The sequence below is a fragment of the Hemitrygon akajei genome, chromosome 10 (genome assembly GCF_048418815.1).
Source record: "Hemitrygon akajei chromosome 10, sHemAka1.3, whole genome shotgun sequence".
In the NCBI taxonomy this organism is placed as follows: domain Eukaryota; kingdom Metazoa; phylum Chordata; class Chondrichthyes; order Myliobatiformes; family Dasyatidae; genus Hemitrygon; species Hemitrygon akajei.
The window spans coordinates 20425935-20443168 of record NC_133133.1 but is presented as its reverse complement, the minus strand read 5'-3'; the positions used below and the strand labels follow the sequence as shown (position 1 = coordinate 20443168).

At 39.2% G+C, this 17234-nt stretch overlaps 1 protein-coding gene across 5 annotated transcripts in view; it reads left to right on the top strand.

The window, feature by feature from the left end:
* Window positions 1-17234, top strand: part of ar (androgen receptor) — a 183603-nt gene that overhangs the window by 156376 nt on the left and 9993 nt on the right. For 4 of the 5 annotated variants that reach the window (XM_073057889.1, XM_073057887.1, XM_073057884.1 and 1 more), the window contains 2 exons: window positions 13136-13266; window positions 15241-15398. In XM_073057889.1, the coding sequence (XP_072913990.1) occupies window positions 13136-13266; window positions 15241-15398 (289 nt within the window). Of the gene's footprint in view, window positions 1-13135; window positions 13267-15240; window positions 15399-17234 lie in introns of those variants that run through there. The other variant, XM_073057888.1, reaches the window with a different exon arrangement.

Here is a 17234-nt window from a genome sequence, read left to right as displayed (position 1 = left end):
TGGTTCTAATGCCACCCATTGAGCATCATAATAGAATCAAAGTGCATGCATTTAATGTAGCTCAAATTATTTTACACAGTGACGTTTTGCACACGTGGGATACCATTCACATTTTTTATGATCTTCAGCAAAACTTTGTTATCTCACCAAACACTTTCAATATACTCCACAAGAAGTTTTTTTAATGAGTGTATATTAGCTCTTTAAAAGTTACTTTGTCACCTGCCCCCTACTTTTATATTCTCAGCATGAACATCATATGCAAATTGCAAAGCACAATCTGTTATTAATAAGGTGACTGGTATCATCCATTGCAGCAGTGCTTGGGGAACATTATTAGTTCCTACTTATGTACGGTATATCTAATTGCAATTCATAGTTTTTTTGCACAACTGTATAAATGTGTATAGATTGTGCAAATGGACAGCATAGTATAATAGCAGTGAGCATTTGTAATAGAAGCAGAACTGTTGTGACTTGTGCTCATTGAACAACATTGAGAGTGACATTTTATAATATTTTTTGCATTATTGCAACTCTAGTAAGTTCTCCCCTCAAGGCTTTATCTGTACATTCATCTGAAAATGCACAAAATCCAAGGCAGCACAATTAACGAAGCAGTGCTGGTGATAAAAGCAGGATACTTGGGTAAAAGTGTCGCAGTAATTTCCCTCCTTTTAATTTCGGAGTCCTTTCATAACCAAAGTATGTAGATATATCTGTAGCTTCAGATGAGCGCAGAAGTTCATTGGGGCGATGTGAAATCTTTGTGTCACTGCTAATCAAAACATAGTTCACTGCTAAATACAATTGTAATCCTAGTATTTACTATTTCTCATCATTCCAACAATGTGCAAATTTAAATTGCCATTTCCCAAGCCATTTATATTTTTGTGTACAGCCACTATACTTAATCTGCATATTTTATCAACGTTTCCTGAAATTCAAATAATGTTTTTAATAATGCTGGGCAAAAATGTCATGGTGGTTGCTTCTTTGCACACATGACTGTGAGCAAAAATATAACTAGCGTAAAATTTCTATTGTTCTTAAGAGCTAGGGAATCCATTAGTGAACCATTTTTGGACATAGTAGGAGCTCTGGCACATGCATCTGTACATTAGTCTTTGATCAGCTGAATACTTCAAGCGAACAATGAAGCTATTACCACAGGAAAATTTATGATTTCTTGTTTGTTTATTGAGTTCATATTGCTCATTGCATTACTGTAGTAGATATCTCCTGGAGAAGTTCAGAAGAATTACATTAAGTGAAAAGAGTGTGCCAATGAAAGCCTTCATTGCTGTCAAGCTCAAAGTATTGGCTATTTAAGTTGCAACTGGCCATGAACACTTTTACTGTTCATAATCATTTTATTTTTGTTTGTGATAGTTGGGATCCCTTTGACCATCCAGCCTGTTCAAATCTATTCACTTGGGATTTTTGTCCATGTCCCAACTGTTACCATGAGCTATACTTCTATAGTTATTAAGCTTTTGATTAATTATTATTCAATCTTAGTTCATTTTTTGATATCCAGGACTTATTAAATCAGTCATTAGCTATGCTATTAGCTCATTGGTCCCAACTGCTCTCAGTAATATACCTAAAAATTGTAAAGCATCCAATTGCAGTGAATTCCAGTGAATGGAAAAGATGACGGTAAAAATCCATGAGACACTGATGTTAGGTATTTACAGTATATTAAAATAGCTCGGAATTCACACCCATTTTGCATTAGTAATAGAAGTCCTGAAAACTATAGTGGATCTAAAGTGCAGCATATCACAAAGGCAATTTAAAACTTGGGGAAAGAAAGTAGTAAACACGGACTAAGTTGAAATTAGTGACGAAGATAGAAATACATTTAAACTTTACAAAGTTTGAATCAAGAATTAGGAGAGAGAAACATAACCTTGAAGCTAATAACCTCCAGATTACTGCCTCTGCTGAATGCTTTGGAAAATCATTTAAACATCTACTTGATTTGATTAGTTTTATACCCTGATAACCCATATAATCAAACATTTCAGCTACAGTCAGGTCACACCGTGCAGCTCATTACTTTATCTAGGTCGGGATGATTTGATTAGTTAAAAAGTAACTTTCAGAAAGTTCAGCCTCTCAAGTGCACTTATTTGATATTTTGTTCAAATATTAGCATGGTTTATATTGTATTTACTGTGATGGGATGTAGAAAATAATAAGCACTTAGATTAAGTTCTGATTGGCTCTCAAAGAAAGGAGGAGAATGATGATGACCTTATTCAAACAAAATATCCTAAGGGAGCTTGTCAGGGTAAATGTTTACACTCATGGCTGAGTCCCAGACGGGTAAGGTTGAGCATATCCTCCAACCCCAGAAAGGAAAATAAAGACAAAAACTTGTGGTTTACTTTTTGCAATTCACACTTGCTGTCGTCTATGTTCTCATTCACTCATTGACCAGATAACCTTGTTTACAGTTTATCACCGTGGACATCCTTTCAGAGACAACCCTCCTCTACCCTCCCACTACATTCACTGTTTTAATTTTAATCTCCAGCATCTGCAGGGTTTTTTTTTTCATTATTTGTATTCAACTGTTTATTCCTCTCCATAGATGCTACCTGATCTGCCTAGTTCCTCCAGCACATTGTGTGTTGCTCAAGAGTTCCAGCATCTGCAGTGTCTCTTGCTTGATTTGCAATATCTGATTACCCTTTGAAAATTGTATCCTCTCATTATGTCACTTTACAACATGCTTTCCTGATAGATGTAATTACAATGAAAACTCTCATTGCATCACCTTGTTCCTGCACAGCTTCTGCCAGAATCTGTATACATTTTTCTAGTTCTTAATTATTGATCCTAGCAGGAAGTCTGCAGAAGGATTTAGACAGATTGGGAGAATGGGCAAAGTAGCAGCAGATGGAATAAATGATAAAGTACTTTGGCAGACAGAATAAAGGCATAGACTAAATGGGCAGTTTATTCAAAAATCAGGTGCAGAAGGACTTGGGGGTCAATTTGCCTAAAGGTCAACCTGCAAGTTGAGTTTGTAAGGAAGGCAAATTCAATGTTAGCATTCATTTCAAGAGGTCTAGAATACAAAAGCAAGGATGTAATGTTGGGGCATTATAAAGGATTGGTCAGATGACACTTGGATTATTGTGAGCAGTTTTGGGCCCCTTATCTAAGAAAATATATGCTGGCATTGGAAAGAATCCGGTGGAGGTTTACAGGAATGATTCTGGGGATGAAAGGGTTAACATATGTGGAGTGTTTGATGGTTCTGGATCTGTACTTGCAGGAGTTAAGAAGAATGAGGTGGGGGTAGTATCTCGTTGAAACCTATCAAATGTTGAAAAACCTAGATAGTAGATGTGGAGAGGTTGTTTCCTTTAGTGGACTAGTCTATGACCGGAGCACACAGCTTCAAGGTAGAGAGCCATCCATTTAAAACAGGTGAGGAGGAATTTCATTAGCCAGAAAGTAGTAAATCTGGAATTCATTTCCTCAGGTAGCTGTGAAGGCCAAGTGATTGGATATATTTAAAACTGAGGTTGATAGGTTCTTGGATAGGCAGGGCTCCAAAGGTTATGGGGAAGAAGGCAGGAGATTGGGGTTGAGAGGGATAATAAATCAGCCTTAAAGGAATGGTGGAGCAGACTATGGACCAAATGGTGCATTTCTGCTCCTATATCTTATGGATTTATCCTCCTTAGTGAACTCCTTTTCCGCTGTGGCAATTATAACACTTAGTATTGCTGCTACTCCTTACTTTTGTTCTCCATTCTTCCCTAAGGTTTTAACAGTCCAAGATTTTGCTCTCCCATCATATTGATTTTGACAAACAAATCCAAACTTTAGCCATGTTTTATTGTTTAATTAAGTGTATTCCAGCAAAAGCTTCTTTGCACTGTGCTTAGCTTGCTTGCTTCCTTCTCTGTTGGAGATTATATATTTTTTTTAATTTGATGATATTTGACAAGGTCTCTGTAGGATGCAGCTGTTATCTGTTCTACAATTATCTGATATGGAGCTTCTAAATAAAAAAGGACTTTGATATCCTACCTCATGCACATATGGAAGGAATTCTTCTGCACATCACATGTTGTTGCTGATATTGTCACTTAGACCAGGTGGGCTTCATCCCAAGGTTCTGAAAGAAGTTGCTGAAGAGATTAGAATGTAGAACAGCACAGCACAGCTTAGGCCCTTCAGCCCACAGTGTTGTGCATAGCCAAATAAACTAGTAATCGTGGCTAACTAAACTACCGTAGATTTCGCACTACGGAGCGCACCTGATTAAAAGCCGCTGGCTCTAATTTTAGAAAGAAAATCAATTTTGTACTTGTACAAGCCGCACCGGATTTTAGGCCGCAGGTGTCCCACGTTGTAATATGAGATATTTACACAGAAAGATATTACACGTGAGGATTTTTTAACTTTTAATTAAATCCGTATGGTAACATAAACAAATACATATTGCAAATGCTTTTTTTCGAACCGTGCCTGTAACACGGCTACTTTTAAATATACATACGTATCGGTAACACACAAATTACGTTGCATATACTTTTTTACTGAACAGTGCATGAACAACATTCCAATATCTCCTAACGACGTAAAAAAATATATACTGCAGCCCACCAGGAAAAGTTATTGATCGCCTTTAACTTAAAAGCAGCGTTTTCGCTCGGGTAATGTGCTCGGCTAATGTGCTCCCCCCCACCTTCCCGTTTATTGCAAACCGGTATTTCCCACAAGACGCGGCAAAACCGGATGTGATGTCATAGTATCCTGGGATGTACAGAAAACAAATAGATAGATAGATACTTTATTCAACTAGAAAATACTAACAAATGAATTACTAAGCGAAAATATTATAAACTACCGGTAAATAACTGCCATAAAGGCAGCACAATGCTTTTCTTCGAGTGTTTTCCATGTTGATGAGGGTGAGTACAAATGACTGATTTACAATAATTTAATTGTGAAAGTGCGCTTGATTTATCGTACAATTTCATTGGACCTCTGTGAACTACTCATCAATTTTATTGGTCTACTGTTACGAGGCAAAATGTTTTTGGCGGCATGAAAAAAAATCATGCATTAGCCGCACCGTAGTAAAGGCCACAGTGTTCAAAGCTGTTCAAAGCGTGGGAAAAAAGTAGCGGCTTATAATCCAACATCTACGGTAATCCTTTCTGCCTACACAATGTCCATGTCCTTCCATTTTCCTCCCATTCGTTTGCCTATTTGAATGTCCTTTAAAAGTTTCTGATGTATCTGCCTCTATCACCAACCCAGGTGTCACATTCCAGGCAGCCACCACTGTTTACTTTTTTAAAAATCTTGTCTTTCACATCCCCTTTAAAATTACCACCTTTCACCTTAAATGCATACCTTTTGGTATTAGACCGTTCACCCTTTGGAAAAAGATACTGTCTGTCCACTCTATGCCTCTCATAATCTTATGAAGCTTTATCAGATCTCCACTCAGCATCTGCCACTCTATGGAAAACAACTCAACTTTGTCCAACCTCTTGTTACAGTACACTTCCTGTAATCTTGGCAGCATCCTTATAAATCTCATCTGTAGTCTCTCCAAAGCCTTAATATCCTTCCTATAATGGGTGACCAGAACTGTATGCAATACTCCAGAAGCACCCTATCTAATCTAGAGTTCTATAAAGCTGCAACATAACTTACTGACTTCTGAACTCAGTGCCTGGACTAATAAAGGCAAGCATGCCATATGCCGCCTTAACCACCCTATCACACTATGTAGCCAGTTTCATGGATCTATGAACTTAGACCCCAAGATCCCTCTGCTTATCAACATTATAAAGGGTCCTTAATAGTTTACTGTCTCTTCACATTTGACTTATCAAGAGGCAACATTTCACGTTTGGCCAAGCTAAACTCCATCTGCCATTTCCCTCCCGATATCTGCAACTGACTGATCCACATCCTGCTGTATTCTTTGTCACTCATTTACGCTATCCACAACACCACCAATCTTTGTATCATCTGAAAACTTACTAAGCCACCCATCTACATTTTCATCCAGTTCACTTATATACTTAACAAACGGCAGGATCCCAGTGCAAATCCCTGCAGAACACCACTAATCATAGCCCCCAGCTAGAATTAAAGTCCTTTCAACCACGACCCTTTGTCTTCCATGGGCAAGCCAGTTCTGAATCCATAAGGGCGATTCACCATGGATCCCATGCACCTTAGTCTTCGGCATGAGCCTCCCATGAGGGATCATGTCTAAAATCATGTAAACAACATCCGGAGCTCTTCATCAATCACCCTTGTCACTTTATCAAAAAACACAATCAAATTAGTAAGACCTGTTGACTGACAGACGACCAACATAGCTCTCCCTAATTAGAGTCAGAGAAGTACAACACAGAAACAGGCCCTACAAAACCATTTAAACTGCCTGCTCCCATCGACCTGCACCAGCACCATAGCGCTACTATCCATGTACCTATCCCAATTTCTCTTAAGTGTTGAAATCAAGCTTGCATGAACCACTTGTGCTGGCAGCTCATTCTACACACTCACAACCCTCTGAGTGAAGTTCTTCCCCCCCCCCCCCCCCAAAATGTTCCCCATAACTTCTCACCTTTCACCTTTAACCCATCACCTCTGGTTGTAGTCCCTTCCAACCTCAGTGGAAAACCCCTGTTTCCATTTACCCTATCTAAACCTCTCATAATTTTGTATATCTCTATCAAATGTCCTCTCAATCTTCTACATTTAAGGAATAAAGTCCTAACCTAATCAATCTTTGCTTATAACCCAGATCCTTCAGACCCGGCAACATCTTGTAAATTTTCTCTGTACTCATTCAATCTTATTTGTATCTTTCCTGTAGGTAGGTGACCAAAACTGTAATACTCCAAATCACGTCTCACCAATATATCATACAACTTCGACATAACATCCCATCTTCTGCACTCAGTACATTGATTTATGAAAGCCAATGTGCCAAAAACTTTCTTTTATGACCCTATCTTCCTGTGCCACCACTTTCAATGAATTATGTACCTGTATTCCCAGATTCCTTTACCCTACCAATTGCTGTGCAAGACCTACTCTGGTTGGTCACACCAAAGTACAAAAGCTTGCACTTGTCTGCATTAAATTCTATCTGCCAATTTTTAGCTTATTTTTCCAGCAGATGCAGATCTCTCTGCAAGCCACAATAGCTTTCATCACTGCCCACTACACCCCCAGTATTGGTAACAGCCATAAATTTGCTGATCCAGTTGACCACATTATCATCCAGATCATTGATAATAGAGAACAAAGGACCCAGCACCGATCCCTGCAGCACACCATTAGTCTGATAGGCCTCCAGTCAGAGAGGCAACTCTATTACCATTCTTTTGCTTCTCCCACAAAATTAATATCTAATCTATTTTACTATCTCATCCTGAATGCTAAGCGACTGAACCTTCTTGACCAGTCTCCCCTGCAGGACCTTATCAAATGCTTTACTAAAGTCCATGTAGACAACTGCCTTGCCTTCATCCACTTTCTTGGTAACTTCCTCAAAAGTATCTAAGATCGGTTAGACGTGACCTACCATGCCCAAGGCCATGCTGACTATGCTTAATCATCCATGTTTATCCAGATACTTGTATATTCATTCTCTTAGAATATCTTCCAAAAACTTTGCCACAACTGATGTCAGACTCACAGACCTATAATTTCCTGGTTTATGTTCAGAGCCTTTTTAAAACAGAATCAACATTGGCTATCCTCCAGTCCTCTAGTACCTTCCCTGGTGCTAAGGATGATTCAAATATCTCTGCTTGGGCCTCAACAGTTTCTGCACTTGCCTCCCATAGGGTCAGAAGGAACACCTTGTAAGGCCCTGGGGATTTACCCATCCTGATTTGCCTCAGGGTAGCAAACGCTTCTTCCTGTGTATTCTTTACAAGGTCCATGAAGTTGATGTTGCTTTGGTTTACTTCTATAGACTGTGTCCTTCTCCTGATAAATACGGATGGAATGAATTCATTTAAGATCTCCCCCATTTGTTTTGGCTCCACACATTGATTATCGTTCTGGTCTTCCAGAGGACCAATTTTGTTCCTTGCTATCCTTTTGCTCTTAACATTATCTGTAAAATCCCTTGGGATTCTCCTTCACTTTGTCTGCTAGAGCAACTTTATGCTGTCCTTTAGCTTTCCTGATTTCTTCAAGTATTCTTTTGCATTTCTTGTACTCCATAAGCACCTTATTTGTTCCTGCTATGCACCTCAATTTTTCTCTTAACTAGGCCTCAATATCTCTTGAAAACTTAGATTCCATCATTTATTATCTTACCTTTTATTCTAATAAGCTTGGTACTCTCAAAATTTCGTTTTTGACAGCCTCCCACTTAACAAGTATACCTTAGCCAGAAAACAGCTTGACCCAATCCACACTTGCTAGATCATTTTTGATATCAAAATTGACTTTCTCCAATTTAGAGTCTCAACCTGCAGACCAGACCCATCTTTTTGCATATTTAGTTTGAAACAAATGGTATTGTGGTCACTAGATGAAAGTGTTCCCCTACACAAATTTCTGACTTTTGCTCTGCCTCATTCCCTAATAGCAGATCCAGTATTGCACGCTGTCTCATTGGGACTTCTATGTACTGACGAAGGAAACTTTCTGGAACACATTTGACAAAATATCTCATTTAGTTCTTTTACCGTATGGGATTCTTGGTCAATGTGTGGAAGGCTGGAATGACCCATTATAATAACCTTATGTTACTACAGTCACCTGTTTACAAATCTGTTCCTCAAAATGCCTAAGACTGTTGGGTGGTCTGTAATGGAGCCCCATTAATGTGGTCATACCTTCTGTTATTTCTCCATTCCACCCATAATGCCTCACTAATAGAGTTCTCCAGTCTGGCCTGACTGAGCAGAGTGACATTTTCCATAACAAGTAATGCCAGCCCTCTTCCTTTAATTCCTCCCGCTCTGTTATATCTAAAACAAAGGAATCTTGGAGTGTTGAACTGTCAGTGCTGCCCCTTCTGCAACCAAGTCTCACTAATGGCTACAATTCCAGGTGTTGATCCATGCCCTGAGCTCATATGCCTTTCCTATGATTTTTTTTATTGAAATATACACAGCTCAGGACATTAGTCACACCATGCTCAACCTTTTGGCCATGATTTTCCAAATGTTTATAAATACTATCCTTAAGAATTTTCCTTACCACTGATGGGAGACTCACTGATCTATTTTCTGAGGTTATCCCTGGTTCCCTTCTTGAACAATGAAACAACATTAACTACTCACCAGTCCTCCAGGACCTTGCTTGTAGTTAGGTCCTGGAGGGCTGGTCAAGGCCACAGAGATCTCTTGCCCCTCTCTATAAGCTAGGGTATATCCGATCAGGCATTGGGAATTTATCCACCTTAATCTTCTTTAAAAGACCCAAAGCTACCTCCTCCTTTACTTCGAAATTCCTTGGCATATTAATTCTCATGGCACTGATCTTCATATTCTCCTCATCTATGCTCAATTAAATAATGATGTAAAGTACACATTAAGGATGTGACATACATCCTTGCATTCCTCCTTTGTCTTTGAGGTGTCCCACCCTTTCTCCAGTTAACCAATTGCTCCTGATGTATGTATGCCTTGGGATTCTCTTTAATCCTACTTTCCAAGGACTTTTCATGCCCCCCCCCCCCCCGTCCTGAATTTTATTAATCCCCTTCTTGAGTTCTTTTCTAGCTTGTTTGTAATCCTTCAGAGCTCTGTTTGATTCTAGCTTACTAGACCTTACATTATTTTTCTCAATGACTAAATTTGCTTTGCCATGCATGGGTCTTACTGTGCCATCCTTGTCCTTCCTTCTGTTTTGAATATACTTGTACTGTATTCTGCAACTAGTCTTTATACACCGCTCAAAAACAGTTGTTTCTAATTAACTCGCCCCAATTCCTGCCTAATGCACTTTTAATTTACCCTCCTCCGGTTTAATATTCTACCACAAGGTCTATTTTTCTACTTATCTACAGCTATCAATTGGAGGTATATTCCTTAACAGCTCACCCACTGAAAGATCAGTCACCTGGTCAGGCTCATTACTCAACACCAGATCCAGTACGTCCCTCCTCTTGTTGGGTGATCTACATATTGATTTAAGAAACCCTCCTGATGCAGCTTGTCCCACCTAAATGACTTGCAGTAGTCATAGTTTACATAAGGGACGTTGAAGTCCCCCATAACGCTCTTGTTTCTACACCTTATTATGCCTGTATATCCATTTCTCAATGTCCAGATGGCTATTGGGAGGAGGGGTCTGTTGTACAGTCCCATCAGAGAAATTGCGCCCTTCCTGTTTGAGTTCTGCCCATATAGACTCAGTGAACTAGCATTCTATTATGTCTCCTCTGAATGCAGCTGTAATATTGTTTCTAATTAGTAGTGCTTCTTACATCATTGTCCCATTCCCACAAAGAACTGTAGTCAGCGTGTAATTCCAGGACACTGTCTTCAAAAGAACCCTGAAAGGGAAAAACAGAGATATTAAAGATGGAAATGGAGCTGTTTCCAAAGATACAAGCAAAGGAGTCACCATTCAGTGCCATTAACCCTCATAAGCTCCACCTTCTCAAGGTTAGATTGATCTCAGTACTTTAAAAAGTCAGCATAACATCATGGGCCAAAGAGCCTGTCTTGTGCTCTAATGTTCAATGAATCTTCACTGCACACATTACCTCAAGTGCAGTCTCAGCAACATCTTGCACTATTGTAACTTGATGTCCCAATTCCTGTATTCAGTGTTCCAACCAATGAAAGCAGTCATGCCAAACACCTCACCACTCTTTGTACCCATGTTACCACTTCCAGGGGGCATTTAACTTGTACCCCAAGGTCTTCTGTTCTAAAACTAGGGCAGGGCCCTACAAAGTGTTTAACTTCACAAAATGCAACACCATAAATGAATTTAACTCGGACAACTACCATTCCTGGGCCCATTTTGCCAGTTGATTTAGATTCAGTTATAATTTTCCTCAGTGTACATTTCACCTCCAATTTTAGTGTTCAAGTTAAGCTTACTCCCCATTCTTAAACAAATCATTAATATAAATGACAACAGTGGACCCACCTCTGTGACACAGCATTGGTCACAGGCTTCCAGTCTGATTTATGCCATCAAATTTGTTGTTTTGCAAAAATCTTTGGTGACATACCAAATCTCCTCAAATTTCCAATGATTTAGAGCTGCTGATATGCCTTTTTCATAATTGTATCAATGTTTTGGGCCTAGGACAGATTCATGGAGATGTTGACACCCAGGAGTTTAAAGCTGCTCTTAGTTTTTACCACTGACCCCTCTATGAGGTCTGGTCTGTGTTCTTCTGACTTCCTCTTCCTGAAGTTTGCAATCAATTCCTTTGTCTTGCTGACACTGAGTGCAAGATTGTTGTTGCAACACCACCCAACCATCTGATCTATCTCACTCCTTACACGTACTTGTCACTATCTGAGATTCTACCAACAGCAGTGGTGTCATCTGGGAATTTATAGATAGTGTTTGAGCTGTGCTCAACCAACCAGTCATGAATGTAGAGAGAGTAGAGCAGTGGGCTAAGCATACACCCAAAAGGTGCACCTGTGTTGAGGGGATGTTATGACTAACCTGTACTGACTGCTGTTCCCCAATGAGTAAGTCATGGATCTAGTTGCAGAGAGAGATGTAGTGGTTCAAATTGAGAAGCTTGGTAAATAATACTGAAATGATGGTGGTATGGAATGTTGAAGTGTAATCAATAAACAGTTTTCTCTAGGTATTCCAAAGCAGAGTGATGAGCCAGTAAGACTCTGTCTGCTGAAGACCTGTTGCAGTGGTAGGTGAATTGCAGCAGGTGCAGGTCCTTGCTCAGGCAGGAGCAATCTCCTGAAGCACTTGATCACAGTAGATGTGAGTGCCTTTGGTTGATAGTCGTTGAAGCATCTTGCCCTGCTTTTCTTGGATACCGTTATAATTCCTGTTTTATTGAAGCAAGTGGGAACCTCAGACCGCAGCAGTGAGAGGTTGAAGATATCCTTTAATACTCCAGCCAGTTGTCAGAATAGATTTTCAGTGCCCATCAAGGCCTGACACCTTGCAAGCTTTCATCCTCCTGAAGGATATTGTTGATATTAGTCCTGAGACAGACATCACTTGATAGATAAATAGATAGATAGATACTTTATTCATCCCCATGGGGAAATTCAACTTTTTTCCAATGTCCCATACACTTGTTGTAGCAAAACTAATTACATACAATACTTAACTCAGTAAAAAAAATATGATATGCATCTAAATCACCATCTCAAAAAGCATTAATAATAGCTTTAAAAAGTTCTTAAGTCCTGGCGGTAGAATTGTAAAGCCTAATGGCATTGGGGAGTATTGACCTCTTCATCCTGTCTGAGGAGCATTGCATCGATAGTAACCTGTCGCTGAAACTGCTTCTCTGTCTCTGGATGGTGCTATGTAGAGGATGTTCAGAGTTATCCATAATTGACTGTAGCCTACTCAGCGCCCTTCGCTCAGCTACCGATGTTAAACTCTCCAGTACTTTGCCCACGACAGAGCCCGCCTTCCTTACCAGCTTATTAAGACGTGAGGCGTCCCTCTTCTTAATGCTTCCTCCCCAACACGCCACCACAAAGAAGAGGGTGCTCTCCACAACTGACCTATAGAACATCTTCAGCATCTCACTACAGACATTGAATGACGCCAACCTTCTTAGGAAGTACAGTCGACTCTGTGCCTTCCTGCACAAGGCATCTGTGTTGGCAGTCCAGTCTAGCTTCTCGTCTAACTGTACTCCCAGATACTTGTAGGTCTTAACCTGCTCCACACATTCTCCATTAATGATCACTGGCTCCATATGAGGCCTAGATCTTGGTCACTGGATGCTGTAGAGATTCATATTGATGTAGTGTTATTCTCCCTTTCCAGGCATGCATGGAGCTTTTATAATTTGATTAAATTGCCGCTGATTATTTTGAAGAAAAGTAAGTGGCATTTGGGATTTATTACTAACAAAGGAAGACTGGATATCTTATACCCAATGTCGTTGACCAGTTGCTGTTCATATCTTTACATGTGTTCACAGGCAACGGATGCAAACGTCAACTATGTATAATCTTTGTATGGAAATGCAGCGTCTATCCCAGGAGTTTCAATGGCTGCAACTCTCACAGGATGAGTTCCTTTGCATGAAAGTGTTACTACTGTTTAGCATCAGTGAGTATGGACTCATTTATTTCAAATCCCAGGAAAACAGTTGTATCCTATTTGCAACTTTTAGTTACGTTAAAGGTACAAAATTACTGTTCAATATTATATTAATGTTGTTTCTAACTGAATTCAGTGCTTCCTGTTGCTTTTTTTTTCATTTCAATGTGAAAACAGAACAGTTGCAAATAAAAACAAAATGCTGAATATTAAGCTTTCCAGGCAGCATTTGTGGAGAAAGAAAGAAAATTATTTTCAGATCAGTGCCCTTTCTTAAGAATTGGAAAAAGGTTGGCAGACAAGAAAGGTAAAAGAGAACAAAATGAAGTTAGGGTTAACTCAGAGAAGAAAAGCTGGGTCAAGGCTCCGATCAATATAACTTAACAACCAAACTTAATGATGTGTCTAAAACCGTGTCCAGCTGCTGTTATGCAGAAATAAGGCAGGAGCAATATTTATTATTTTGATTGGGATTCAGGGGAGGGCAGAGGAACACAAAAGATGGAATCAACAATGTAAACTAATAATGTGAAGATACTGACTTTTACCATTAGCGTCAGCAACGATGACTATTACTTATAAGACTCATGAAAGTATATTCAAAAGGCTGCGACCAAGACTCATCAGGGGCACGACCAGTTTTCAACACCTGCAGTAAAAACTGACTATAGTTATGCTGAGAGCACCACAAATTTTCTGCTAGAATGTTATGTACAATTCTGTGCCATTTTAATCTATGTGGATCAATGTACAGTGCACCTATTTGTGTGTGTGGGTGGGTGTGAGCATGCACCCATGTGAGTGTGTATGTGAGCTTGTGACCTAGAATATCATTAGCTGCATAGTGGTGCCAGGTGAGTATCAGCCATGCTTAGGTGTATGATAACTGGAAGTTCACAGAATAATTTATAGCTACTTAGGTGAAACTGTCATTATAATGGGGTGGGGAATTTAAAATATTGTCCATTTAGTACTGGGTAGCTATCGATTGTCAGAATATATGAAACTGGCCATTGAAATTTCTGTTAAAATGTCGTGATGCCTCATTGTTAAAAGAAGTCTTTAACCAAGACATATTTTTGATTTTCTTCATAATTTTAAAGTTATCGTTGCCACTGCCTTTTGATTGTATTTTATATAATATATACTCGGTAGGATATACTTGCAGGATAGGAATATTTGGTAGTGTGGAGGAGCAGAGGGATCTGGGGGTACATGTCCACAGATCCCTGAAAGTTGCCTCACAGGTAGATAGGGTAGTTAAGAAAGCTTATGGGGTGTTAGCTTTCATAAGTCGAGGGATAGAGTTTAAGAGACGCAATGTAATGGTGCAGCTCTATAAAACTCTGGTTAGGCCACACTTGGAGTACTGTGTCCAGTTCTGGTCGCCTCACTATAGGAAGGATGTGGAAGCATTGGAAAGGGTACAGAGGAGATTTACCAGGATGCTGCCTGGTTTAGAGAGTATGGATTATGATCAGAGATTAAGGGAGCTAGGGCTTTACTCTTTGGAGAAAAGGAGGATGAGAGGAGACATGATAGAGGTGTACAAGATATTAAGAGGAATAGAAAGAGTGGATAGCCAGTGGCTCTTCCCCAGGGCACCACTGCTCAGTACAAGAGGACATGGCTTTAAGGTAAGGGGAGAGAAGTTCAAGGGGGATATTAGAGTAAGGTTTTTCACTCAGAGAGTGGTTGGTGCATGGAATGCACTGCCTGAGTCAGTGGTGGAGGCAGATACACTAGTGAAATTTAAGAGACTACTAGACACGTATATGGAGGAATTTAAGGTGGGAGGTTATATGGGAGGCAGGGTTTGAGGGCCGGCACAACATTGTGGGCCGAAGGGCCTGTAATGTGCTGTTACTATTCTATGTTCAATGTTCTAAAAGCTGAATTTTATATAACTTGTTTTTAGAATAGGAAATCTATTGTCATGCCTGATACAAGTTTGTAACATAATCTTCACTACATATTTGGCAGTTCCAGTTGAAGGTCTGAAAAACCAGAATTACTTTGATGAGCTGCGTATGAACTACATACAGGAACTGGATAGAGTAATCTCCTTTCAGGGGAAAGATATCATGCACAATCCACAGCGTTTTTATCAACTAACCAAGCTTCTAGATTCTCTGCAAATGGTAAGTCGTGATTCTATTTTAAAGTACTTAATACTGTATTACCATTCATCAATGGAACTAGGTTACAGAACTCACTAAGCAACTCGTAATTAATCGAAGCTCGCACTTTATTGTCTTTGTACAAACAACATAACTAGGTTGACTCCGGACCAACAGCTTAGAACATGAATTCTACTGTGCCCTCAGTACCAATACTCACTCAGACCACTTTTCCAATTTATGATAGATAGATAGATAGATAGATACTTTATTCATCCCCATGGGGAAATTCAACTTTTTTTTTCCAATGTCCCATACACTTGTTGTAGCAAAACTAATTACATACAATACTTAACTCAGTAAAAAAATATGATATGCATCTAAATCACTATCTCAAAAAGCATTAATAATAGCTTTTAAAAAGTTCTTAAGTCCTGGCGGTAGAATTGTAAAGCCTAATGGCATTGGGGAGTATTGACCTCTTCATCCTGTCTGAGGAGCATTGCATCGATGACACAAAGTAGGGGATTACTGTTGACTAGATGGTTCTTCCTTGCAATGGTGAGTCTCTTGAGAGAATTATCGCTGATACCAGACTTGAAGTGTCCACCTTTATACTCGTTCCTTACCAATTCGAATATTGCGTTTCAGTGTCATTGGCTGTAGATCATCCAATTAACCTTTAACTCCTTTTTATTGGCTCTGCTCCAGGCCAGCATCCATTTATTGTCCTCTTTCCAGCTCGTGGCAGTCTATAATTTATGGCTCTTTGTTCTGTTCAGTAGCCAGCTCAAATCACTCCAGGCAGGCACAAACACTAACATTCACAAACCTGCATGCTATGTTATATCAAAGAACATCTCACAAATAACTTCTTATTTGGAAATGATCTCCAGCCCAGCAGATTACCTGAAACATCATTGTGTCTTCAACTCAGAAAGCAAAGAAACTACAATCTCACAACATGGAGAATGTAAAACAGTTCCACAAAATGCTAGCCTCCATCTCCAAACACATGGCAGGAACAAAGACAATTGATCTGTCTGCTTTCACTGTCCTTGAACCATTCAAGTTCAATGTTTTAAATCTGCCAAGACCAACATCTCCCCTTTTTGATCCACAGAAAATCCTGTGGACCACACTGCTGTCTATAAGTCTGAATATAGCACAGAACACCAGCATTCATGACTGCATCAAATGAGACATAAAAATTTAAAAATATCAATACAAAAACATGAAGAAACACGATAAAAATATACCCAATTTCATACCAAATATTAAGGCATTTAATAGTAATTAAAAATACTTAAACACAACATCACAGTATGAATTCAAATAAAAATCACCAGAAAGAAATTCAGAATGGCTTGTAGCACCCAAATACCAAACACTAGTCATTAATGTTGCCATGAAAAATAAAACACTGGGGAAAGTACATTGGATAACCATTAGAGCAAAGAGTAAAGCAATAATAACATGTGAAGTAATACACATTCAAGAATGAACATTAACGTTTGAACCCCAGTTCCAAACTTTATGCCAAAAAGGATGGATTCTACAAAACATCATTAACTAAACCCATAAGATCTTTAATAGTCAGGGATAACTCATCCCATTGTTGAATAATAGCTTCATTATTGTAAATAACTCTATCCCACTGTCATAGAGTAAGTGAAAAAACAGTTGATACTTATCTAAGCAGTATAATTAATAATATCTCCATCTCCAGTTGAATAGGTGGTATTTCAGAAGGTTTGGGTAACACCTGCACAGTCAAAACTAAGTATCTCAAAACATTAAAACCAGTTTACAGATCCCTTCATGTCAGAGATGCTTGAAGTAATAATGTAATAAGTA